Source organism: Enhydra lutris, unplaced genomic scaffold, assembly GCF_002288905.1.
Source record: "Enhydra lutris kenyoni isolate GAN:26980312 unplaced genomic scaffold, ASM228890v2 scaffoldscaffold66, whole genome shotgun sequence".
In the NCBI taxonomy this organism is placed as follows: domain Eukaryota; kingdom Metazoa; phylum Chordata; class Mammalia; order Carnivora; family Mustelidae; genus Enhydra; species Enhydra lutris.
In genome coordinates this window covers 184,739-209,219 of record NW_019154150.1, presented here as the reverse complement: position 1 = coordinate 209,219, position 24,481 = coordinate 184,739, and the positions used below count along the sequence as shown (strand labels likewise).

Sequence of the window (24,481 nt, the reverse complement as noted above, 5' to 3'; positions counted from 1 at the left end):
CACCCACCCACCCACCTGCCTACCTAACTGCCCATCCATCCATCCATCCATCCATCCATCCATCCTTCACCCACCCCTCCTTCACCATCTGTCATTATCATCACGCATCCATGCTTTTTCCATCTGTGCTGGGCACACAGAAGATCCTCAGGAGGACCTACACTGATTTCCCGGGGGCCTATAGTGTCAGCCATCTGCTAGGGCCAACCTGTGTTCCATCACGAGGACTCACCCCCAGTCTGGTTGCAGAAGCAGAGCTGGCAAGCCGGGAGGCCCTGTCCCTGGGCACGGAGACTGAGCTGCCCAACAGCCTGCCTGGCGATGACCAGGATGAGTGCCTGCTCCTCCCAGGGGAGCTGTGCCAGCATCTCTGCATCAATACCGTGGGTTCCTACCACTGTGCCTGCTTTCCTGGCTTCTCACTGCAGGACGACGGCCGCACCTGCCGCCCAGGTAAGGGCCCAGACGGCTGGGGCAGGGCCTGACTTTGCCCATGGAACGTGGTGTTCCTGGGATGGGCACAAGCCTCCTTCCCCTCCTGTCACCCTACACAGTGGAACCCATGGGAACTGGAGGCCCCTAGCAAGGGGATTTGTAAGGCCACTTGGACAAGTTGAAACCATCTGTTCCATCTGAAGCTCCATTTGCATGGGCGGCCCCAGCGCCCCACCCTAGATCCTAGTGCAGGGCCAGGACCCAGAACACAGAGCCTCCCACCAACCCAACTCAAGCTATGTCCCCAGCACTGGGCCTGAGGTGGTCAGGCTTCAACAGGAAACCTCGAAGCCTGCCTCAGTCCCTGGTCTGGGGGGCTTTCTGCCTGTCGGCTATCCAGGAATAGATACATTTTTAGTCTAGAAACTCACTCCCCTCCTTTCTCTCCTCCTCTGCCCCAAATAGCTGTGAGATCCATCTTGCCTGGTGTACGTTGCTTTCTGAGCCTCAGTTTCCTCTCCTGTGAAATGACTAGGAGAAGATTAAACAAGGCAGTCTCTGTCTAATGTCTGGTGTGGTGCCCTGGGTGTGAGAAGAGCCTGAGGCCAGACTGAAGGCATGAGCTGCCCCCTCCTGTCTACCTTGCCCCTGACAGACGGTGACCCCCCAAAGCCAGAGGCTGCAGAGGAGTCTGCACCGAAACCAGATTCCTCCCAACTGGCCTCCAACACCATCCTGCTACCAGTGCCACAACCCAACACCTGCAAAGGTAACCTGGGACATGGAGTGGATCCGGGCCCTGCAGGGGGCAAGCTCCCCAGTGCTGGGCATGTGCAAGATGGTCTCTTGCCAAATGGGGGGTTTCTGCTTTGGGGCTTTGGTTGGTCTCGCCTGTCTGAAGGCTGGAGTTGAGAGTGAAGCTGAGGAGGTGAGGGTGTGTGGAGGGAGAGCCTCAGGCCAGAATGTGACCCTAAGCAAGTCAGTTAGTGACTTTTTGCCTCAGGTCCTATAATATGGAAAGAATAGAATCCTTGCTTGAGAAACTGTCTTGGAGACTGCTTGTGGTACTGTGTGGAAAGTTCTCTTTGTTCTTCCTCTCTTCCCCTCTTCTTGTTCCTTCTATCTCCACATCCTTTCTCTCCCTCCTTCCCTGTCTTCTCTGTCCCCTCCTCTCTGGTAGCATTATGACTCCAGGGAGTGGTTTGGTATCTGAGTGGTGGTGGCGATGGGAGGTCCCAAACATCGTCCCCAATACCAGCCGGTGTATGAACCCATTTACCAGGGGACCTCATGGAGAGGACCGCGGTTGGGGTTCCCTGGTTCCCAGGCCCTCCTTGAGCCGGAGACGACAAGCCCGGTGGTCTCTGATCTGTTTGGTTTTTCCCCAGACAACGGACCCTGTAAGCAGGTGTGCAGCGTCATTGGGGACACAGCCATGTGCTCCTGCTTTCCTGGCTATGCCATCATGGCGGATGGTGTGTCCTGTGAAGGTGAGTACACCCAGGGCCACTCTCCTGCCCATGCACACCTGAGCTGGCCTGTGGCAGGGACCCCAGAGTGGGGACAGGGCAAACGGCTTGAGATGGAGGTGTTCTGGAGGTGAAACTCACTGACTTAGTAAGGGAATAGGTCTGGCTGCTCTGACGGAAGCCCCAGATAGAGAAGCTGAAACAGCTCTTCTCTCTCCTGTCACCATGCCCAGGTGTGTGCATGCCATCCAGGTGTAGGCATAGGTGTGTGCCTGCTGTCCAGGTGTAGGCACAGGTGTGCACATGACATCCAGGTGTATGCATAGGTATACACATGCTGTCCAGGTGTAAGCACAGGTGTGCACCTGCCATCCAGGCGTATGCACAGGTATGTACCTGACATCCAGGTGTAGGCACAGGTGTGTGCCTGCCATCCAGGTGTATGCACAGGTGTGCACCTGCCATCCAGGTGTATGCACAGGTGTGTACCTGACGTCCAGGTGTAGGCACAGGTGTGTTCCTGCCGTCCAGGTGTGCTCACTGGCTGGTGAGGGCTTCAGGCCTCTTCCACCTTGTTCTGCCATTCTCTAGAGCAGTGCTTCTCAAACTTCAGCATGCCGCAGAGTCACTTGGAGGCCTTGTAACAGCACAGATCCCGAGAATTACACAGAGTCCCCAGAGATCGTCACCCCGTAGGGCTGGGTGGGTTCTTGGAGTTTGTGTTTCTGGACAAGGTCACTGGACAACACTGTGATGAGCCAGGTCTGCTTCGCTGAGGTTGGATTGTGACCACCTTGTCCTTTTTCCAGCAATGTGCGGAGAAAGAGAAGGAGGGGAATATGTGCCCCATTGTTGTAATGCAGGACTCAGAAGTGATGCTTGTCACTCCCCACTTGTCTCTGAGGGGGAGTTGGAGCCCCAGTTGGATGGCATGTGCTCAGTTCTGTTATGGAAACCAAAGAGGCGCAGTGGATCTTGGTAACTCTGCATTCACAAAATGGCCAAAGAGAGACCAAAATCATGTCCCGCTAGGACCAGGACCAGTGGCACTCCAGAAGACAAGGACCTCCTGGTGTGAAACGGGGGCATTGGAACTGGCACCTGCTGGCATGCTCCCCACAGTGAATGACACCTTGAGAGTAACCCAAGAGACCTCGAGATGACACCTCTTCATGTCTGGAGGCAGGACAAGCAGGGAGCTTGGAGACAGTCCAGGAATTGCTTTCTTTAGTTCAGGGTCCAGTTCAGGAGATGTGACTTCGGTGGGTGTCCACCAGTGCCCATGTCCCTGTCAGAAGCTAAAACCTCACAACTAGCCCTTTGGTGTTGAGACTATTCTGATGTGGATGAAAACCATCCATGTGCCCAGAGAGGGCAGGAGGCTGGTCCAGGGTGCACAGCGTTGGCAATGACTGGCACACCTTTCTCCCAGGTGGTGGGGAGCAGATCTCAGGTGGCTTCTGGGTTTCCGTCCCAATCCCTCAGGGTCTTGAAGACGCGAGGAATGCATCTCTCCTGGGTCTGGACTCCTTTGGTCCCTGTCAGGCCTCAGGCCAGTGTCCGTGCCTGTCCTGGCCTCTGCAGGACCCCTGGCAGTAAAAGCTGCAGGGTCAAGGCCAGATGTTGTGGATGGCATTCTAAGGGGGCAGCCCGCCCGGCAGGGAGAGCCTGCTGGGCTCCACCCTGTTCAAAATAATCAACTAAGAGTTACCAACCATGAAAACCCAAGAATTTTTTTTTTTTTTAATGACCAGATTTAAGGTTTCTCTTCAAACTTCTGCCCATAAGGGGTTCACAGTCCTGGTCTCCCCATACACAGAGCACAGGGCCCAGAGTGCCCCAATGAGCTCCCCCTGTCCCCCAGCCCCTTTTCCTATATGTGTCGTCAGCTTGGTCCACTAGGCACTTAAGTTCCAAACCCCTGCCGTTGTGTGGCTCTCTTGGCTGCCTGTGGAGGTGGAAAGTCTCCAGAGCTGGGTGGGAGACAGTCTCTACCCACTACCCCCCACCAGTGCTGTGTGCTCATGGGCAGGCTGCCTAGCCTCTCTGAGCCTCACCTTACAACCTGTCCTCACTGGGGTTCTGGCTCTGAAGGCCTTTTTGACTGTACAGTCTCAGACTTGGGCCCAAAGCCCAGAGGGAGGACTGATGTGCTAGGAGGCCCGGGCGTCCTTGCCCCTGTCTGGGTCTCAGTTTCCCCTCTCTGTCACAGAAAGCTCCGTGACAGGCCACGTCCCTCTAACGGCCCTTCTGTTTTTCCTCCTGCGGCCGTCACTAGACCAAGACGAGTGCCTGATGGGCACTCATGATTGTAGCCTGCGACAGTTCTGTGTGAACACCTTGGGATCCTTCTACTGTGTCAGCCACACGGTGCTCTGTGCCGAGGGCTTTATCCTCAACATGCACAGGAAATGCGTGGGTAAGCGAGAGCACCCGCCTGCCGCCACCGTCATGGCTCTCTGCTCTGCACTACGCCACGCCGCCACACCGTGGCCACATGCTAAAGGGCCTGCCCTTTGCATATGAGCTCTCAGCACCGCCGGCACCCCCTTCCCCTGCTCCGTGTCATGCCCTACGTGTCCTGGTGTCCTGTCCCGCTGCTTCACCGACGCCACCGGGAGGCTGCTCTACCCAGGGACGTGCGTGCCTGAGAGTCAGAAAACAAATTCATGTGTGACGTGACTGGGTCATTGAAACGAGGAGACCCCATGTGCAGGCAGCAGGATGGAGTCTATGGGGTCTGGAGGTAGAGAGGCCCGAGTCTGAAGCAGGACCCCCAGGAGCTCTGTGGCCTTGGACAAATGTCTAGACCTCAGTTGCATTACCTATAAAAAAGAAGGCATTGATCCTCCTTTGGAGATGATGGGACATGTGTACAGCCTAGCACAGAGCCGGGGGCACAGTGAGCACGTGATATCAGCTGCTCCCTTGGGCAGGTGCCACTAGAATCCCCTCCAGAGGTGAATGGATGGAGTTGGGGTTGGGCAGACCTAGCATCGCACCTCAACTCAGTGTTCATTTGCTGTGTGACACTGAGCAGAGGTGCTCCCTCTCTGATCCTGTTTTCCTCGCCTCTAACTTTGGGGCCAGAGAACGGGGCAAGGGCTGTTACACATTGGTACCGAGCTCCTGGCCTGAGCGTGGATATGGCCGGTGGTCCAAATGGTCCTTCCCTCCTGCCTCTTGGTGTATGTGTGGGCCAGGGGCTGGGGCTTCACATGTGCCCCTGAGGGCAGTGAGGAGAGCGGACTTGATGCTCTCCCATGGCTCAGGAGTCTTATGTTTTCATGGAGGAAACATGATGGCCCTTAACACAGAGTTAGACCCAAAGCGGAAGGGACTTGGGCAGGTGGTTGGAAATGCTCCAGCAGAAACACAAGCAAAGGGAGAGGTCACTCCCACTGGTGGCATCGGGACATACTCTCGTAGAAGGTGGCATTTGCACTGGTCTCCGAGGATGGATGGGACTTGGAAATCAGGAAGAGCATGCAGGGTGGAAGGGACAGCTTGAATAAAAGCACAGAGATAGAAGTAGTGCAGAGTGTGTCCAGAGCATGTGATCAGAGCCCCGTCTGTCTTCTCTGTGCTTGGGGACCATGTCCAGCCCGGACATGTTCTCTTCCTCACCCTTTGCCGCTGGGCAGATGGGCCCACGGCACTGGGCTGAGGGGCGGCTGCAGACATGTTTGCCCCTGGCCTCCCGCTGTTGGCACAACATGCACCCTCCCAAACCCGCTTCTCAGTGGCTGGGCATCTCTTCCTGTCTGGGTCATGTCTGTGTGTGGATGTCTGGGAAGGCGGATCCTGCCCGGGCCTGCAAGCACCCTTCATAGGTTACCCTCCCTGGTCATGCCTGGGTGTGTGGGCTCCCCCAGTGGCCTGGACAGAAGACCTTGTACTAGAAGGGGTCATTGAGGTGCCAGAAAACAGATTCTGGGATTAAAAGAGCAAAGGTATATTTCATTCAGCAAAATTTATGAGCTCATATTCTCATTCTTTCCTGTCTCCCTCCTTATTCATTCTGCACTGACGCCTCAGTGTCCCCTTCCTTCCTCCAGCTCCATTGACATGCTCATTTTAGCATCTGTTGCAAGTGTTCTCCCCATCACTTCATGCTCAGATGAGTACTGATATCTTCTGCGGTTCGTCTGTTAGCTCCAGGCTCGGCTGTGAAGCCCGGCTGGTGTGATGGGAAACTCGCACCAGGGTGAAGAGTGTGCCCTCTGCGGCCAGACTGCCTGCGTTCAAATCCTGGCTCTGCTGCTTTCTAGTTGCAAGAGCTCAGACGAGTCCATTAACCTCTCAGCCTCAGTTTCCCAGTCTGTGAAATGACATCACACCCGCTTTTGTCACCACGGAGATTGAGTTAGTCCATGTAAAGAATAGTATTTGAAAAAAAAAAAAAAAGAATAGTATTTGATGTCATTGTTATGACTCAACAAATGGGTTACACTGAGGCAGCCTGCATAGGTAGTGAGCTCCCCATCACTGAAGGTATGTAAGCTGAAGTGGGATAGGGTGGAGCCAAGTCCAAAAGACTTCTAATGGATGAGTGACTTCTGCAGTTTGTCTTTTGTGCCCTGCCCTTTGAGGACCACCTTGGCCCCTGGGAAAAGTGTTCCAGGTGAGCTTTTCCGCTAGATGATGGGAAGGAAGGGCCTATCCCGCAGCAGTGTGGAAAGGGCACAGCTCTGGGCTGGGTGCTCTGAGTTCCCTTCTTGCTGCTGCCATGTGCAGGCTATGTGACTTCGGTATGGTCACGTCACTTCATTTGTGAAACAGCATCTGTAAACCACCAGACCCCTAGCAAACCTCAGTGTAAGCTGCTATTCTTTATTACTGTGGGTCCTCCCAGGCTGCAGAGGCTGTGGAGTTGTGGCCCTTCTGGGGTTGTGGGAACATATCTCCTGTAACCCCATCCTGGGAATCAGAAGTCTTTATGTTGCTCAGCCAAGCCTTCCCAGGAAACTGCTGGCCTGAAGCTCTCCCTTTCCCACCTCCCCAACTCCTCCATCCCCAGAGTCAGGGTGAGCCTGGCCTGCATGCCGTTTGGTCACCTGTGAGTTCGGGAGGGTGTCTTCCCCGCAGCCCTGTACCCCACGTCTCCACCTGGTCTCCATCATCCTCGTAGGCACAGCTCCGGGGTCACTGCTCCTGAGAAGCAGCTCTGATGGGCCGGGGCTCCGAGACTACAGCTTTTCTCCGCAGCATCTCTACTTTCCCTGTCCTGTCCCCACACCAGGAGGGCAGTTCCTGAAGGGTGGGCGCTGTGGCCGACACCCCTGCTTGGCCAGCTGGGCCAGGCACAGAATAGGTGCTGGGGAATGTGTGTCCAAGGGATGCCAGGCAGGGCGAGGAAGTGGCCGGCACGGGGCTGGCCATCCGCTCATACTCGTCCTTAGCACCAGGCCTGGGGTGGGCTCTGGTGAATTCTCCAGTTCTCCTGCCCTCCCTTCTCTCGCTTTTGGGGGGTTCTCCCCTTCCCAGTTGCTCATCCCAAGTTGGCTCTTGGCCTCTTCTCTCTGTGCTCTGTCCCCCAGGGGACCTCAGCCGCTAACCACTCCCCAGTTAGTGTCCCCACCTAGACCTCTTCCAGGAACTCCCGTGCATGCCTGGTTGCCTCTGGACACTCAAACTTCACGAGTCCACAGGCTTCCCAGCCAGCCTCATCCTCACAGCCATCCCCATCCCAGGCTGGCACCCCTGCCTGTCCAGCCACTCAGCCAGGAAGCTCTGTGCACCTCCTGGCTCCTCTTTCTTGTTCACCTCCGGCTCATCCCTCAGGGGATCCTGTCTGCTCTACTTTCACAGCATTTCCAGAACTGGCTTGCTGCTCCTCCCCTACATGGGTGGTGGTCCGAGCCTTGTCATCCATCTCCTGTTCTAACAGCCTCCATGCTAACTCCTAGAGAATTACACCAGCCAGGGGACCCTGTTACAGATGAGTCCGACCACTTCTGTCCTCTGCTGGAAGCTTCTATGGCTCCCACCTCCATCTGCATCCACGAACACACTCTTCTCTTCTCTCCCCTGCAACCGCACCTTCTCCTGGCCAGTTCTGAGTCGGCCTGGCCGGCTCCCCGCTCAGGATGCTGGCACCCATTGTCCTCTCTGCCTGGGATATCTGCGTGACGCATTCCATCAGCCCTTCACATGCTGGCTTGAATGGCCTGCCTGAGGATTCACCCCCGACCTCCCTGCTGCCTCCCTCTGCTTCTCACCCCCTTCACCCTGCTCTCTGGCTTTTCCACTGCACTCATGACCACCACCCTCCCTACTTGTTGCTTGTTTATTTATCTTCCGGGCCCCTAGCAGCCATCTGTCTTGTCAGATGTACCCAGGGCCGAGAACAATGCTGCCGAGAACAGGCAGATGCTTGATTAAATCTTTGTTGAATGAATGGCTGCATAGACAGGTGGACAGCAACCGCATGTGGCTCTCTGGGTGGCAAGGACCTTGAGGCCTTGAGGGCAGGGCTGACTGTGTGGACCCTGAGGTCCTGGCACCCCTCGCCCCGCCGCCCCCCCCACCCCCACTCCCGCCCCAGTCCCTGATGGCTGCACTCTCCCTGCAGACATCAACGAATGTGTGGCGGACCTGCACACGTGCAGCCGGGGCGAGCACTGCGTGAACACCGTAGGTTCCTTCCGCTGCTACAAGGCTCTCACCTGTGAGCCTGGCTACGCCCTCCAGGATGGAGAGTGCGAAGGTGAGGAGGGCCTTGAGGCAGCCCGCTGGAGCCCCCGCCCCTGATGGGCCCTGCCTCTTGCCCGGACCCTGTCCCTCCCTCGCCCCGCCCCCGTCCCTCCCTCGCCCCGCCTACTATCATACCGTGACCTATCCTGTCCTGGCCCCACCCCGCCCCTTGACCCGCCCCTGCCTGCCCAGAGCCTTTTTCAGCTCTGGCAAGCTCCAAGCACTTGGGTTTCTTGCCAAGCACTTGGGTAGAGCGGGGCATCTGAGACTGGTGGGGGGAGGCCAGAGTGTGCTTCTGGCTTTGCTACGTTTGCTGGCATCTGGGGGGTCAAGTTATTCCCTCACCATGCCTTGGTTCCCCTGTCTTCACACTGCGGTGGAGCTCAGCAGAGCAATCATTTATGTGCCTTTCACTGGAAAATTCTAGCCTCCTAAGAAGAAGGAAAATTTTTATGAAACCATTTCAACAGATGCTTCCTGGGCTGCTTTTGATGTGCCTGGCAGTGTTCTGGATGGTGGGCTATGGGCTGGGGTGTGGTGTCCTTGTCCTTGAGCTCCTGATGAGGGAGAATAAGCAAACCTGGAGGGCAGGAGTGGCAGTGGGCTGGGTGTTACTTTAGGTGGGGCGCCAAAGAGGCCTTCCTTGGAGGTGATGTTCCAGGAATCCAGATCTGCAGGATGAGAAATTCTGGGGAGGGGCCCCAGGCAGAGGGAACAGCAAGCGGGAGGGCCTCTGGGGAGAAGAGAGATCTTGGCATGGTCAAAGACCAGAAAGTCTCAGGTATAAGCAGGCTGGGAATGTGCAAGGAGGAGCACAGGGTTGGCAGGCCCCATCCGGGAAGACGTTTGGAGTCTTCACTTTCTTAACTAAAAACATCCAGAAGAATGTCACTGAAGAGGTAAGCTCTACGGAGGTGCTGGAAACTGGATGAGAAGTGGCCCAGAGGTTGGGCGTGAGCTCAGGGAGGTGGATTAGCAAGCCCTACTTCGGGCCCTGAGCTGGGAATGGAGGGAGCTGGGAGGAGAGGCGAGCCCTGTCCCCTTTGCACACATGTGTGCACACACAGACCTGGGGCCAGCCCCCTCCTGAGGACCCTGCCAGGGGTGGGGGGGCACCAGCTCTATGGACATGTCCCGTGCTTTCTGCCCCTCTGTCATCAGGGGCGGGCCACCACCTCCTTAGACCAGAGTGGCTGCCTCCTCAGGCATTGTCTCTGGATGGGGGCCACAGTCGGTCCACGTTTGGGTGCTTGGAACCCAGCACAGGGCATCGCAGAGGCTGGGCTGCTGTGAAACAGTGGTGGAAGCCTTGGAAACCAACAGGGGAGGGATGGAGGGAAGGACAGGTGGAAGGACTGCAGACAGACAGACTCACATGCCTTTGTCTGGCAGGCAGAGACACTGAGCGAGTCTCTCAGCCGTGGACTCTCCATGTGTCACCTTTTTGCCTCCTGCCTCTGTTTCCCCGTCTGTCGGAAAGGCCAGGTGTGCGGCTGCAGGAGCCTGAGGGAAGGCGCAGGGCCTGCACTTTGTAAACTGTGGGGTACTGCACAGAGGTCAGGGGCCGTCAGGGACTTGCTCTGCGCCACAGAGCAGGTAGGGGACAGCGGTGCCTTCTGGATCCGGCAGCCCCCACCCTCCGTGCCACCTCCTGAGAAGGCTGGACACAGGCCCCTGGGGACTTGGGCCCTTGTCCTCATTTCTACCTGCCCTGGGAGCCCAGATGCCAGAGAAGGCTCCAGCCTGTGCCCTGAGCCGTCAACCATGTTCGTGCCTCCATCCCCCAGTTTAAGATGGCATTTGTTGTGGTCCCTACTTCCTGGGGTTGTTGGGAGCATTAGGTAAAGAAAGCCACGTCAGGGTGCTGGGGACAGTGCTGGTACTGCAGAGGGGTTCAGGCGCTATGGCAACGGCATCATTGCTACTGGCCCAGGTCCCAGCCGTGATGTGCTCTGCCACCCCCCCTCTCCAATGATGGAGGAGACCAGCCCACCGGCCCCTGACACCCCGTCTCTGTGTGGCAGACGTGGACGAGTGTGAGCTGGGTACGCACAACTGCCAGGCGGGCTTCACGTGCCAGAATACCAAGGGCTCATTCTACTGCCAGGCACGCCAGCGCTGCATGGAGGGCTTCCTGCAGGACCCTGAGGGCAACTGCGTGGGTGAGCGGGCTCTGCAGGGGCTGTGGCAGGGGGGTGGGTGTAGGGTGGTGGGGGGCTCGGGGAGGGGTGGTCGGGGCCTCACCCTAGGAGGCACTTGCGAAACAGAACTCTTGCTCTCCTGAGCTGCTTGACCCTGGCTGAGTCCCTGCTCTTGCGGCCTCAGTTTATCCTTCCATGGGATCAGACCACATGAATGTGCATCAGAGGTTTTTAACTAGCTAGCAGTAAGGAATATTTTTCTCTCTTGACCTGGCACATGCACGCGTGCATACACACACACACACACACACACACACACAGCTAGAACAAAAAGTCCACAAAACGTTATCCTACTGCACATGATACTTGCTGACGTTTCTGTTTGTAAAAGAACATTAGTGGGACCTAGGGGTCAATCTCATGCTGCACTCAAGGGGCAAAGACCTGCTGTTTGGCAGATGGTGGCCTAGTTGTCCTCGCGTGGTCTGAGATCTCACACTCTCCCCACCTTTCTTCACCTCCGTCCACACGCTGCTGGCCTGCAGCCTCCCCTTCCCCGGGGCTGCTGACAGCGTTGGGCCCAGAGGCAGGACCGATGGCGTCTGCAGCTGGCATGGTCAAGGCTGTGCTCAACTCTGTGTGGGGGGGGTGGGCAGGGAGTGAAGGATGCAGAAGGAGAGGTAGAAAGGCGGGTGAGTGTGCAAAGCCAGTCGCTGGGTGTGAACAGAACCCCGGGGGTCGGGGGGGGATTAGAGTGCAGCTTCCCGCCCACACCCTTCCCTGAGGAGGGCAGCTGGTAGGACAGGTATTGCCATCTTACAGGGAAGACACTTAGGGACAAGAGGAGTGTTGGCTTGATCTGAAGCCTTTCTCGACACTGCAGGGGTCCCTTTACCATTCTGGGAGCTGGAGCTGTTTCTGGGGTATCCCCTTAACAGCTCCTCATTCTGTGCCTCTGGCAGTGTCACGGGGATCCCCAGGGGTGTGGGCACAAGAGGGTCTCTACGATCCTCAGCTGGGGTCGGGGCAATGTGGGGGGGTGGTCTGCTGGACTGCCAACAATTCCTCAGTGAGTCATTCATGGACAGTGTTTTCAGAGCAGCTATTATGTGCTTGGTTTAGATGTCAGGGAGTTATAGCACTTCAATGAAATATTTTAGAGGAGGAGGGACTAAATAAAAACACATTTAAGGAAGTGGCAATTATTCAAAGGTGCTTTGGTAAATAATAAGTAGGGGATTAAATCTTAAAGGGGACGGCTATACACTAGAATGATTGGGGGCCTCCCTGAAGAGTTGACATTAGGGCAGGGACCTGAGCGAGAGAGGGAGCCAGCCATGCAAATATCAGAGGGCAGTGTGTTTGTGTGTGAGAGAAGTGGGGGGACAGCAGGTGCCAAGGCCCTGTGGTGGGCTGGGGGCATCTTGAGTTGATGAGGAGGCCAGTGAAGCTGGGGCAAAGTGTGAGGGAGAGATGGAGGATGAACTTCACAGGTTGGTGGGAAGAGCCAGAGCAGGGGTGTGACTTCTTGTAGTTAACCTACAACTCAGCTGTAAGGTCTGCGGAAGCCACTGCCTTCAGCCACTGCATCAGGGCAGCTGTGAGAAGAATGTAGGAAGAGCTCTGTGGGTGCTTAGGTTCTTGAAGGAGAAGGCCCTGGGATCAGAGGACACAGGGAGGGGACAATCTAATTGTGCAGCCCTGTCCTAGGCTGGGCTGAATCTCCAAACCGACCACCTCCCAGTGTGGCCCTGGACTCAGACACCAGGACACGGGGAGGGGTTGTGCCAGGCTCCCTGTTACTTCCATCCCTTCTGCAGACATCAACGAGTGCACGTCGCTGGCTGAGCCGTGTAGGCCGGGCTTCAGCTGCATCAACACTGTGGGCTCGTACACGTGCCAGAGGAACCCGCTGCTCTGTGGGCGCGGCTACCACGCCAACCAGGATGGGACCAAGTGTGTGGGTGAGGCCAACCACCTCCCTGCCTGCCTTCTGCCCAGCCTGGGGCTTCCCGGGTTCCTTGGCCCACAGGTGGCCCCGGCTGAGGGAGAGCCCTGGCCTCAGGGTGCCCTGCTTACCTTCCCTGGCAGACGTGAATGAGTGTGAGACGGGTGTGCACCAGTGTGGCGAGGGCCAGGTGTGCCACAACCTCCCTGGCTCCTACCGCTGTGACTGCAAAGCTGGCTTCCAGCGGGACGCCTTCGGCCGGGCCTGCGTCGGTAGGTGGGCGCTGGTGGCCGAGAAGCCCTCTGTGGGATCCGCCTGTCCCGGGCCAGCCCTTAAGCCACCTCCTCCTTCCTGCCGGCCCTGCACTCACCCTCGCTCTGCTATTCCTCTTTGCTCTGGTCTCCTCTGCTTCTCTTGGCCGTGGTCCCATCACCATGCTTTCTTGCCTCTTACTGTGTCTGTCCGTCTTTCTGTCTCTGCCTTGGCCTCTTTCCGATCCTCTTGCTGCCTTTCTCCTCGGCCCCTGCTCTTGTTGCCTCCCCTGTTTCCTGTCTAGGTTCCTCCCTGACTCTCCTTCTGGGTCTGTGTGTCCCTGTCCTCACCCAGCCCCTCTTTTCTACCTGGGGGTGGAGGGAGCTAGCCCCCAGGCCCCTTCTGCCATCCCTATGGGCCACCCACCCTCTGCCTGCCGCCCGCCCACAGACGTGAACGAGTGCTGGACCTCGCCGGGCCGCCTGTGCCAGCACACATGTGAGAACACACCAGGCTCCTACCGCTGTTCCTGTGCCACCGGCTTCGTGCTGGCTGCGGATGGCAAGCGCTGTGAAGGTACCACTGACCCTGACCTCTGACCCTGCACAGAGGTCCTCACCATGTAAAAAGCCCAAAGCCCTGCCAGCCTCTAGCTTCATACTTTCACCGACCTCACACCCTACCTCACACCACTTCTCTACCTCTCCATCTGGGCAAACCCTCCCTGGCCTCGGCTGCTCTGGCTATATCCTGCCAGGAGCCCTTCCGAGGGCCCGGGGTCCAGCCATCTCACACCAGAAGGACTGGATCTCTGTGTCATCTGCACCTCAGACAGGAGCTCCTTTCTGGCAGGGATGGCAGCCCAACCTCAGCCCCTTAGTAGCTTCTGATCCTTGGTCGTGGCTGCTCAGCCTGGGGGTCCAGGTAAGGAACAGAAGTGAGTGAAACATGAGATCAGGCTCCGGGGCAGCTGGAGAGCCCAGTGGCCATCAGGAGGGGTGGCAGCCACACGGCCCTGGGGATGGTGCTGCCCAGCAGTGACAGTGGCAGTCCAGGGCGACCCGATCTTCTTGGTTTTCCAGATGCTAGAAATGGAGCTATCTATGTAAAATTTGCTGGTTTTTATATGTTATGATAGATTTAAACTTAAAAAAAAAATGATGTATGAGTAAAACCAAGAACATAAACGGGCTGGACCTTGCCCACAGATCTGGGGTCAAGAGAGGGAAGGGGATGTGAGTCTCCAACCCTTCCCGGCCTGGAGGCGCTTTCCTTACTTCCCTCCTGGGGAGGGGAGTCTGTGGGGACCCCTGAGCTGGCCCTTCCATGGGATAGCACCAGCCTTGGGTGGGGGCAGTGTGACCAGGCCTGGATGCCTCCGAGGGCTTTTGGAGGGCCCCCTGGAACAGACCTGGTCACATTTATTCCTTTGTCTGTGTTTTGATCACCTGTGAGCCCCTACTCCAGGCCAGGTTGGGTACAGCCAGCAGTAGGTATGGGCCTTGCATCCCAGGCACTACCGCGTGGCGTGGCTCATTCACTCCTTTCTTGACCCTTCTGCCTTTACTGCCACCATCCCTGTTTCACATGGCTTCTCTAGGCCATCTGTGCCTGGATGCCAGAGACCAGAGATGAAACCAGTATGGCCCCTAGTGCCAGAAGCTCGGAGCCAGGAGAGGAGATGATGGCTTTTTCTCTGTGGATACTGTGTGTTGGGACGTCCTGAGGATCTGGATGTGGGTCAGACGGCCGCCCACCGGGCCCCGTATGACTGACTGCCCCTGCTCCTCTCTCCTGGCCCCCTCTGCTCTTAACACACTGGCCTCCTTGCTGCCCCTTGAGGGCACGAGGCACACTCTTACCACAGCGCCTTTGCTCTTGCTGTGCCTTCTGCACGGAACACTTCCCTCGGAGGCCTACATGGCTGCAGAGCTGCAAGCTCCCAGCCACGTCCCCTGTCCCTTTCTCTCCTCTTGCCTCACAGCGCTAGCGCCTTGGATGTACTAGTTACTTGACTCATTCAGTTAGCCCCTCCCCCTACTTTCCCAGGACACGCGGGAACGCCAGCGCCACGAGGTGGAGATTTTGTCTGTCTTGTTCATGGCTGAGTCCCCACACTCGGCACTGGTACAGTATATTGTAGTGGCTCAGCAGTTCTTGGATGGATGAGGGAAAGCCAAATCTCTGCCCTCAGGGAGCTCAGAGTCCAGTGGCTGGTCCATCTGAGCCAGGAGCTGACCTTTCACTTGCTCACTCCCACACTGGTTAGCTCATAGGCCCACACGTGCAGCTCTTCCCCTCGCTGCCCTCCAGCGCCATGCACAGCCAGGCTTGGGGATCAGGGCAGGAAGCTGAGTTCCCAGGGTTGAGGGGATCCTTGTTAGCACCTAGGTGATGCCTCCAGAGCCATCCCTACCAGCTGTTACGGACTCTCAATAGGGCAGCATCTAGCTCCCCATGGGGGATATCTGAGCCCGATCTGTGGCTTCCTCCTCTGGGCAGCAGGCTGAGACCCCACCAGCAAGCTCCAGCCCTGCCCCTGTCTCAGCTGCACGGCCCAGCTCCTTGCCTTTTTCCAGGTCTCTAATTCCCCACCGGCCCTTAAGAGAGGCTGGAACCAAGATAAGGCTGGTCTGCCAAGATAAGGCTCTAGGTAAGCTGAGACCTCAGCCCTCGCCATCTAGCTGGGGGGACTCTGCCCTGACCACAGACCAGTCTCCCTGCAGATGTGAATGAGTGTGAGGCCCAGCGCTGCAGCCAGGAGTGCACCAACATCTATGGCTCCTACCAGTGCTACTGTCGTCAAGGCTACCAGCTGGCAGAGGATGGGCACACCTGCACAGGTACCTCTCCTCTGCCCAGGGGCACCCTTCCTGAGAGGCACCCCCTCCCCGTGTGCCAGGCTGGGCTGGGGACACATGGGACACACAAAGGCGTCTCAGTTTCAAGTTAGAGCTGGATTCCCAGCCCCGCGATCTCCTGGGCTAGGAGGACCTTAGGCTCCTCCTCCGTAAAGTGGAGGCGATGGTCCTGGCCTCAGTGGGATGAAGGATGAGATCACACACCTTGTCCAGGCCCGTGTCTAGTACCTCACTGGCCCTGCACTGATAGTAGTAATCATGGAGCAGCCCCAGGGATTGAGCACTGGAATGGGAGTCCTATTGTGCTGTGTGTCCATTGGCAACTCTCTTCCCTTCTCTGAACCCTTTGGTTTTCATCAGTAAAATGGGCCCCTAGGCTCCAGGGCTGTAGCAGGGCCAGGATAACTGTTCACGGCTGGCCCCTGCGGGTACAAGGGGTTCACTGGGGGCCAAAACTTTCTCTGACAGACATTGATGAGTGTGCTCAGGGCGCTGGCATCCTCTGCACCTTCCGCTGCGTCAACGTGCCAGGGAGCTACCAGTGTGCGTGCCCAGAGCGGGGCTACACCATGACAGCCAATGGGAGGTCCTGCAAGGGTAAGCAAGGGGGTCCCTGCCCCACCAGAGTTTTGGGCAGGCTCTGAGCAGCTTGCTGTGTGATTGGAGCTCTGACACCTAGTACATAAACACAGAATGGCCGATGCAACTGGTGGCTGTATTAACCGAGGTCTATGCCTGGGTTGAGGGAGGAGACAGTGTTTCTGCTGTTTGACTCAGCTTGGGCTAGCCTTCCAGGCTTGGGCTCAGCCGTGAGCCCTCTCCTAGGAAACGGACAGGGATCCCAAGGGGTGGTCCTAAAAGGCAGAAGACCTGTCCAGCAGCTCCATTGGGGAGCAGCTCCAGTGGGGAGTGGCCTCAGGGGTCCCAGCATCTGTCCCTAAGCATCTGCATCTGCTAACCTTGCATGCAGAAGGACGTTATCGCAGCCAGAGCTGTGCAGACCTGAGTAGGGCTACATGGGGCTTCCCATCACTAAGGATGTACAAACCACTGGTCAGTCTCCTGTTTTTGCAGTTTTGCAACTACTTCCTTGGATGGAGACCAGGTTCTGTGACATCTAATCTTCCTTCTGTGTTGGGGAGTCATGATACTAAGTTCAGGTGCATTGGGACTTACTGAGGCCACCAAATTCTAGGCCTGGCAAGCCACCCTGGCAAGGTGGAGGGGGGCTAGAATCCCCTTGAGTGGGACACAGGAATATCCCCCCACCAGCCCCTGCTCAAGAAGCAACCACTCAGGGCTTCATAGCCCAGTCCGCCTACCCTCCACCTACCTGTGTGGCCGACTCTTCCCCGGACGGTGGGCCTAGGAGCCCAGAGTCTCCTGGGTTGCAGCTTTGGTCCACCAAGGCAGGCCCTGGCGTTCCTGCAGGCCCAGGGGTTAGAGTCGGTGCCCAGCAGGGTGTAGAGTTAGAACGGTGATCATTTTGGTGGATCTCAGCTAGCTGGTTTTTGTTTATTTTAATTAATGAATAACAAAATAGAGGATGGGGTAGGTGGCAGTGAACATGGAGTAGACCAGGGTGCGCCATGACTATATAGACTGTTCTAACCCATGTGTGTATACTTAGTCCAGTGCAAAAGGATTCCTTACCATAGACTGATGCAAAGAAAAAAATAAATGCAAAGAAAAAAATAAATGAAAAGACCCCGAGGAGTGCCGGTAAACCGCAGTCTTGGAGGACTGGTAGACTCACAGAGGCTGACCCAGGGCTCCCTGGCCCCAAAGCCGTCTCTCTGCTTTTTAGTTTAAAATAGAATAAACATGGGCTCCATCAAAGGTAAGGATTTTGCCCATCAGAGGGGTTGTGTGGGACACAGGGCTCTATGTTCCTAGACTAGGATTTCATTTTGGAGAACCAGGCTGTGTTCCACCTGATGGCAGAACACAGGTGGGGTCCCTTCTTGGAGGTCCAGTCAGACCCTTGCACTGACTTTGCTCTTGAAAACCTCTCCCTGGCCCTCATCTGCTGGGGTCTGGGCTGCCTGGTCTGTGTCTGCTGCTACCAGAGAGGGCTCGCTCCCTGGGCCCGGGTATGCGGCTGCTGTGCCCCAGCCACAGGTGCACCTGACCCCTAGCACCCATCTCTGGCTCCGGTCCCCACAGCTGGTTGTGTTTGCCCCCATCCCAGGTCACTGCATCCCCCCTGGAAAGGCCCAGATTCCCCCCGCCTCAGCTCCTGCTGCAGCCCCCACCAGGTCGGGTGAGAGGGAGGCCCCACTGTATGTGTGATGCCTTTGCTGGAAAGGTATCTTTCTTGCTGGAAAAGTCTCCATGCTGTCACAGGGTGGACAAGGCCAGAGTGTGGGATGGTGGTTCTGCCGGGTCGTGTCCACTTCCTCAGGCACCCGTGGGGCTGACCTCTGCAGCCGCTAACCTTCAGAGCGAAGAGGCAGCCCTCTTCGTGCTCTGTGGTCCTGTTCTAACTCAGGCCAAGCGTGGAGGTCGCGTGGCTCCAACGGAAGGATGGGAGGACAGCCGTGGGAGAGCAGAGCATGCCGGTTAATATCTCAGTAAATCCTGCCCTTCTTCAGTGGTTAAAAAACAAGTGGGGATAGAAAGATGTGAAGGAGTTGAGACTCGGCAGTGTTGCCTAGAATACGCACTCCGTGCAGGCAGGGCCCTGAGGCTCGTCACCAGCCCGCAGGGCAGTGCCCAGCATGTAGCAGCTGCCTATTGAACGTTCAACCCCTCGACGGAACGGAGCAGCAAGTTCTGCGGATACTCGGATGCATGTTTCCCAGTTTCTCGTTATGCCGATATACACGCACGTATGTGTATAGGCAAGACGAGTTAAGATCGTGCTGAGAATAACCTTGAATTCTGCCTCTGTTCTGTTTTGAATGTATATAAAGCCCTTGTCAGCGGGCCGCTTGTGAAGGGCTAGCTCTCAGCAATGCTGTTAGTCTTAGCACTGACTTTGTCCCCTACCCCCACCCATTTGGGCTGCGGCTGGCATTTGTCTGTCTGAGGATGTGGCCTTGTCCAGCTCTCCCTTTGGCCTGACCTTCTCCAAGAGAGGGTCCAGGGTCGAAGACCCCGCAGACACGAGGGACAAAGACTGGGGTCCTAGGGAAGTCCTGTGATGGTTTCTGTGAGCACGGGGAAGCCAGGCTGGAGGGCTGCTGACCCTTGGCGCTCCTCCCTCCTACGTCTGGTCATCTCCATCAGCACTGAGCCAGCAGACAGCAAGAAGCAGCTCCCTCCATATTCCTGCCACAGCCCTGCCCGGGGTCAGGGGCAGGGCTTCCTGCTCACCAGTGTGGGCAGCCTGAGCATAGCTGGGGCCAGAGCAGGGAAGAGCAGGAGGCCCCCCGCCCCGTTCACGTGGATTCAGTTAATGAACCATTAGGACAACAACCGCGCCCAACCTGGCCCCACCGGCTCCTGCTCTGTTTTCTTCCACTCGCCTCTGTGCCACCCTGGGAAATTGGGATCACGACCCAGTTTGCAGAGGAGAAGAGGGAGGGAAGCTTGGAGAGGTGAATGGATGTCAGCTGGTCTGTCGCCACAGAGGGTGGTGGCCAAAAGCCTGGAGTCAGCATGTGAGGATGGGAAGTGACACCATTCCTGCCTTGTGGGCTTGTGAGGACAAATGAGTTGATGAGCGCAGAGGGCCCCGAGTAGCGGATGGACCCCAGGCCTTAGACTCAGGATGCAGTTGGCCTGCTATGGTTACGACCATCCTGTCATTCCTGTCATGGTCCGTGTGGCATCGTGATCGGATCCCTGGCTTTCAGCTCCAGCTGCCTGCTGCCTGCTGTGTGACCTTGAGGGAGCCCATGCCCCTCTCTGAGCCTCTGTTCTCCCCCGGTCTGGAGAGGCCTGTGACCCTCACCCTACAGGCCTGGCATGAGGATCAAGTGAGGAGAAATCCCTAAACTGAATCAGTGTGGCAGATCGGAGCAAGAAACCAGAAGCCTCCCTGGGAAGATCTTGACAGGCTCTGCCTCACCCCCAACCCCAACGACCTCCCCTGGGGCCTCCGGAGGCCACCCTCTCTCAGCTAGCAGCCAGTCTTCATGGAAAGGGTCTCTAGGACCCACTTATTTGATGTTTCTTGTCTCACAGGTTGCCTGTGTGCACGCAGGCACACACGTCGGCTTCTCTGAGTGCTTGTCAGATATTTACCTACGTGTGTGTGTGCGTGCGTGTGTCAGCATCATGAAAAGGCCCTCCTTGGATGTTTGTATCTGTGACTCTGTGTATCTAGGGGAGTCTGCTCGAGCATGCAGGCGTGCCTCAACACATGCCTGTCCGTGTGACTGTGCACAGGAGGCATGAGCATGTCTGTGCAGTTGGGGGACCATTTGTAGCCGTGGCTCTCAGAGTCTGTATTTACAAGTGGTGGGTCTGACCCCCTCCCTCCAGCAATATGCGTGGAGCGCCTGCTCTGTTCCAGGCACTCTGGTAGATGCTAGGGACACCACAGGACCAAGAAAGACACACACCCCTGTCCTCCTGGGTCTCACATTGAGGAAGGGGAGGGGGGGACACAGAACAGGCTGGGCAGTAGAAGGAGAATCAAATGGGAGGGGGCCCACCGTAGGGCCGTCAGGGAGGGTGCCCTGCAGGGGGTGACCCTGAGCTGCGACCTAAAAGATGGGAAGATGTGGGGAAAGTGTTTCAGTAGCAGAAACAGCATGTGCAAAGTCCCTGGGGTGGGGGAGGCGTCAGGGCATTGGAGCAACATGGAGATGTCCAACAGGCTGCAGCCCCAAGTGGAAGGAGAGAAGTTCACAGAAGGGCCCTATGGTGTATAAGAAGGGACTCGCTTTTTATTCTGGGAGCATGGAAAGACCTCAGGGGACACAGATGCTTTATTTGAGAACAAGGCCCTCAGCTGCGGTGTGTAGAGGGGACAAAGTGGGGGTGTGTGGAGTAGGGCAGTGTGGGAGCTGCGTGCTTGTAGGAACGAGCTGCCCTGAGACCCAGGCCTCCAGGGTGGGTCGCAGTGGTTTGGACGAATGCCCTCAGCCAGGGGGTCCCCATCCTCACCTTCCTCTTCTTCCCCCAGACCTAGACGAGTGTGCGCTGGGCACTCACAACTGCTCTGAGGCCGAGACCTGCCATAATATCCGGGGTGGCTTCCGCTGCCTGCGCTTCGACTGCCCTCCGAACTACGTCCGTGTCTCCGAAACGTGAGTGTCCCTGCCTGGCTTTGGGCCGGGGACCCCTGTGCCCCTCTCAGGCTGCCCGCCTTCACCCCTCCTGCTCTTCACAGGTCCTGATGGTTGGGTCTGTGGTCTAACTGACCACACAGGGTACGTATAAAAGCACCTTGTAGAGAGCTCAGAGTATAGAGAACAAAGGGAAGACAACTCAGAAAATCTCAATCCTCTAACCCCCCAACATGTGTATGTGCACACACACACAATGTACTCATTAGTGGTTACTGTGTAACAGGTTATCCCAACACACAGCGTCTTTCCATGACAAACGGTTACAGTTATTACCTCACATGGTTTGGAGGCTCAGGAAGCCGGGAGCAGCTCTCTGGGTGGTTCTGGCTTCAAGTCTCCTGGGGAGTGTCATCTGAAGGCTCGGGTGGGGTTGCAGGACCCTGTCACTCGTTCACTGTGACTCTGGGCAGCAGGCTCCTTACTGCAGGGCCCTCTCTTTGAGACAGCTTGTGATGTGGCTTCCTTGGAACGAGTCCTCAGAAGAGCAGGTGACAGTCCTTTGTAACCTGACCTAACGCTAGAAGGGACATACCGTGGCGTGGACCACACAGTCCAGCACTGTAATAGGTGGGGGTACCCTAAGGATACCACAAAATGTGGCCACCAGGAGGTGGGACACCCAGCAGCACTGTGCAGACCGGTGACCATACTTCTTACAGTTATCTTACAGTTCTTACAGGTATCTTCTTGGCATTTTGCTGTATTTCCTGGCCTTTTTATTTTCTATTTTTTTTTTTGCTAAACCTACATTTTCATAAAGTACTTTGGTGTTTCCTATAATTTGGCTATCTCCCACTTTATTTTACTGTGTAAGGTATTTTCCAGACTCACATTTTTATAATTGCAAATGTGACACCTGCTTATCAAAGTATTTCCACCACAGAAGTGGGTCAAGCAAAAGCCTTTCCCCTGCCCCCAGCTGGATCCCATGGCCGTGGAGGTCGCCTGCCTTCCCTCTTCTTACGCTGACCACGAAGTGCCTGGGAAGTGTGGTCACACTTGTGTGCGCAGCTGGGCCTGGCTTGCTGCTTCTGCCTCACAGCTGTCCTCCACGTCTGCACACACAGCCCACCACTAGCCGTGTTTCCTAGTGTGGATGCATGTCCACACACCACTGCCCCGCGGCCCTTTGCCGTGTTCCACTGGCACAAACATCCTAACGTCCATGTGCATGGGTGTCGGGAACTTTAGGGGAGTTTGTCTGAGTGACCCTGAACAGGTAACCTCCCTTCTCTGGGTCTTAGCCGTCTCGTCTGGAACATGGGGGTGAGAGCAAGTCCCGCCTGGGCCGGGTGTGAGCACGAGAGGAGTGAAGGGGTGCCATGGGCTTGGCAGGGGTCGTGGTGTGGCATAAGTGCAGCGTCATTGCCACTCGTTGCTGGCGGCGTGGCTGTGGTCATGGTGCCTGTGTGGCTGTGTGCTGCGGTACGCCAGGTGGGGAGCTCTGCTCAGAGCATCCTTGGGAGCTGCGGAGCCCTGGTGGCTGAGCAGTGTCCCCTTTTGGAAGCAGTGAGCATGTGGAGAGTGATTTAATGATGGAGGGGCAACCTTGGCTCCAAGAGCCAAGATGGGACAGATTGGTGCTATGCTTGTCAGTCAAGCCCTTAGACCCCCTCTGGGGTTTGGTGGAGATTCCCTCCTCGTTGTCCTTGTCATGGAGAATGGCTGAGTCTTGAGGCTTCCTAGGGAGTGGGTGACTCGGAGCTCCAGGTGGGCCCTGGTCCTCAGAGAGGCTTCCCCTGGGGAAGAGCAGGCCATCCCGACTCAGAAGAGGGGATGGCTCCCAAGGAGAGACAGTTATGGAAGAAAAGGAATTTGGAAAATGACAAAAACAATCAAAACACCGTGCCCAGGGAGTCTGTGCAGAGGGGAAGTGCGCACGCGAAAACCAAACAGAGGAAGGCAGGTCAGAATGAAGGGAGGAAAGAAGAAGACAGGAACGTGTGGCTGACTCAGGGCTGCTCACGCACCATCCCAGGCCCATGGGAGGCCCTGCATGCTCGTTAACTAACCCCATCCCACCAGTGAGACCACAGGCCATCATCCCACCTTACAGATGAGGAAATTGAGACCAAGGGAAGATAGGTGACTTAGCAGAAGCTGCTAAGGGTAGAGCTGGCAACGGAGCCAGGCCGCTGAGGCTGGCACCATGTCCTGGATGGGTGGATGTCGGGTAGGAGCACCCCTGGGCCCGCTGACCAACCCACCCCCCTCCCTGTGCCTTCCGCAGGAAGTGTGAGCGCACCACGTGCCACGACTTCATGGAGTGTCAGAACTCGCCGGCACGCATCACCTACTACCAGCTGAACTTCCAGACAGGCCTCCTGGTGCCAGCACACATCTTCCGCATCAGCCCAGTGCCCGTCTTCGCGGGTGACACCATCTCCCTGACCATCACCAAGGGCAACGAGGAGGGCTACTTTGGCACACGGCCGCTCAACGCCTTCACGGGTGTGGTGTACCTGCAGCGGTTGGTACGCGAGCCCCGGGACTTCGCCCTGGACGTGGAGATGAAGCTCTGGCGACAGGGCTCCGTTACCACCTTCCTGGCCAAGATGCACATCTTCTTCACCACCTTCGCGCTGTGAGGCGCCCACGCCTGCCTGAGCACCCTGCCGGAGCCATGGAACCCCTGGGATCCTTCCTCGGTGACCCTGGCGGCAACCTCTGTGCCACCCACCAGCGTACACCGTTCTGCGGTTGCTGAACGCTGCATATGTGGGGCCAGGTTATGGTGGCGGTTTTTACTATATAACTCTGTAAATTAACTTAATTTTGCTGACCCGATTCCTCCTGGATTCCTGGGCTTCCCCCATGTCCTGCCCTGCGGGAGGGAGCTTGGCCACAGGAAGCGTGCCTAAACTTGGAGGGCAGTTCAAGGTCATGGTAGGTGCTCCATGGGTGGAGTCAGAGGGCCCAAGACTGGAAACACAGCGACCCCATTGGGGTGTTTGGACTTAACTCAGTGACCTGACCCCAGAGCTGATACTCCACTTCATACTCCACTGTGATTAGTTCCTTACTTTTTTCTTTTTTAAATCATTTTAAGTGTTTTTGTTTAATTATAAAAGTAGTATGCACATATTGCAAAAAATATATTCAAATAGTACCAAAGGATTATAAAGTAAAAAATGAAAAAAGAAAAAAAAAAAACCCTTATTTTGTAAAGTGTTTGTGTTTGATGATTTCTGCATGTCCCAGCAGGGTCCCTCGCTGGACCAGTGCGTCCTTTTGTAGATCAAGACTGTCCTTGATGTCTTTTTTTTTTTTTTTTTAAGATTTTATTTATTTATTTGACAGAGACCACAAGTAGGCAGAGAGGCAGGCAGAGAGAGAGGAGGAAGCAGGCTCCCCACCGAGCAGAGAGCCCAATGCGGGGCTTAATCTCAGGACCCTGGGATCATGACCTGAGCCGAAGGCAGAGGCTTTAACCCAC

At 56.6% G+C, this 24,481-nt stretch overlaps 1 protein-coding gene across 1 annotated transcript in view; it reads left to right on the top strand.

Annotated features, from left to right (window-relative positions):
- The window catches only part of LOC111159057 (fibulin 2), a 57,681-nt gene extending 33,516 nt beyond the window's left edge, over nucleotides 1–24,165 (top strand). Inside the window, exons 5-17 of the mRNA XM_022521435.1 lie at nucleotides 250–453; nucleotides 1,091–1,204; nucleotides 1,824–1,925; nucleotides 4,183–4,323; nucleotides 8,479–8,613; nucleotides 10,625–10,762; nucleotides 12,562–12,705; nucleotides 12,833–12,961; nucleotides 13,392–13,517; nucleotides 15,668–15,784; nucleotides 16,271–16,399; nucleotides 20,880–21,003; nucleotides 23,276–24,165. Of these exons, the coding sequence (XP_022377143.1) occupies nucleotides 250–453; nucleotides 1,091–1,204; nucleotides 1,824–1,925; nucleotides 4,183–4,323; nucleotides 8,479–8,613; nucleotides 10,625–10,762; nucleotides 12,562–12,705; nucleotides 12,833–12,961; nucleotides 13,392–13,517; nucleotides 15,668–15,784; nucleotides 16,271–16,399; nucleotides 20,880–21,003; nucleotides 23,276–23,633 (1,961 nt within the window). The 3' untranslated portion in view covers nucleotides 23,634–24,165. The remainder of the gene's footprint in view (nucleotides 1–249; nucleotides 454–1,090; nucleotides 1,205–1,823; nucleotides 1,926–4,182; nucleotides 4,324–8,478; nucleotides 8,614–10,624; nucleotides 10,763–12,561; nucleotides 12,706–12,832; nucleotides 12,962–13,391; nucleotides 13,518–15,667; nucleotides 15,785–16,270; nucleotides 16,400–20,879; nucleotides 21,004–23,275) is intronic.
- The last annotated feature ends 316 nt before the right edge of the window (nucleotides 24,166–24,481 follow it).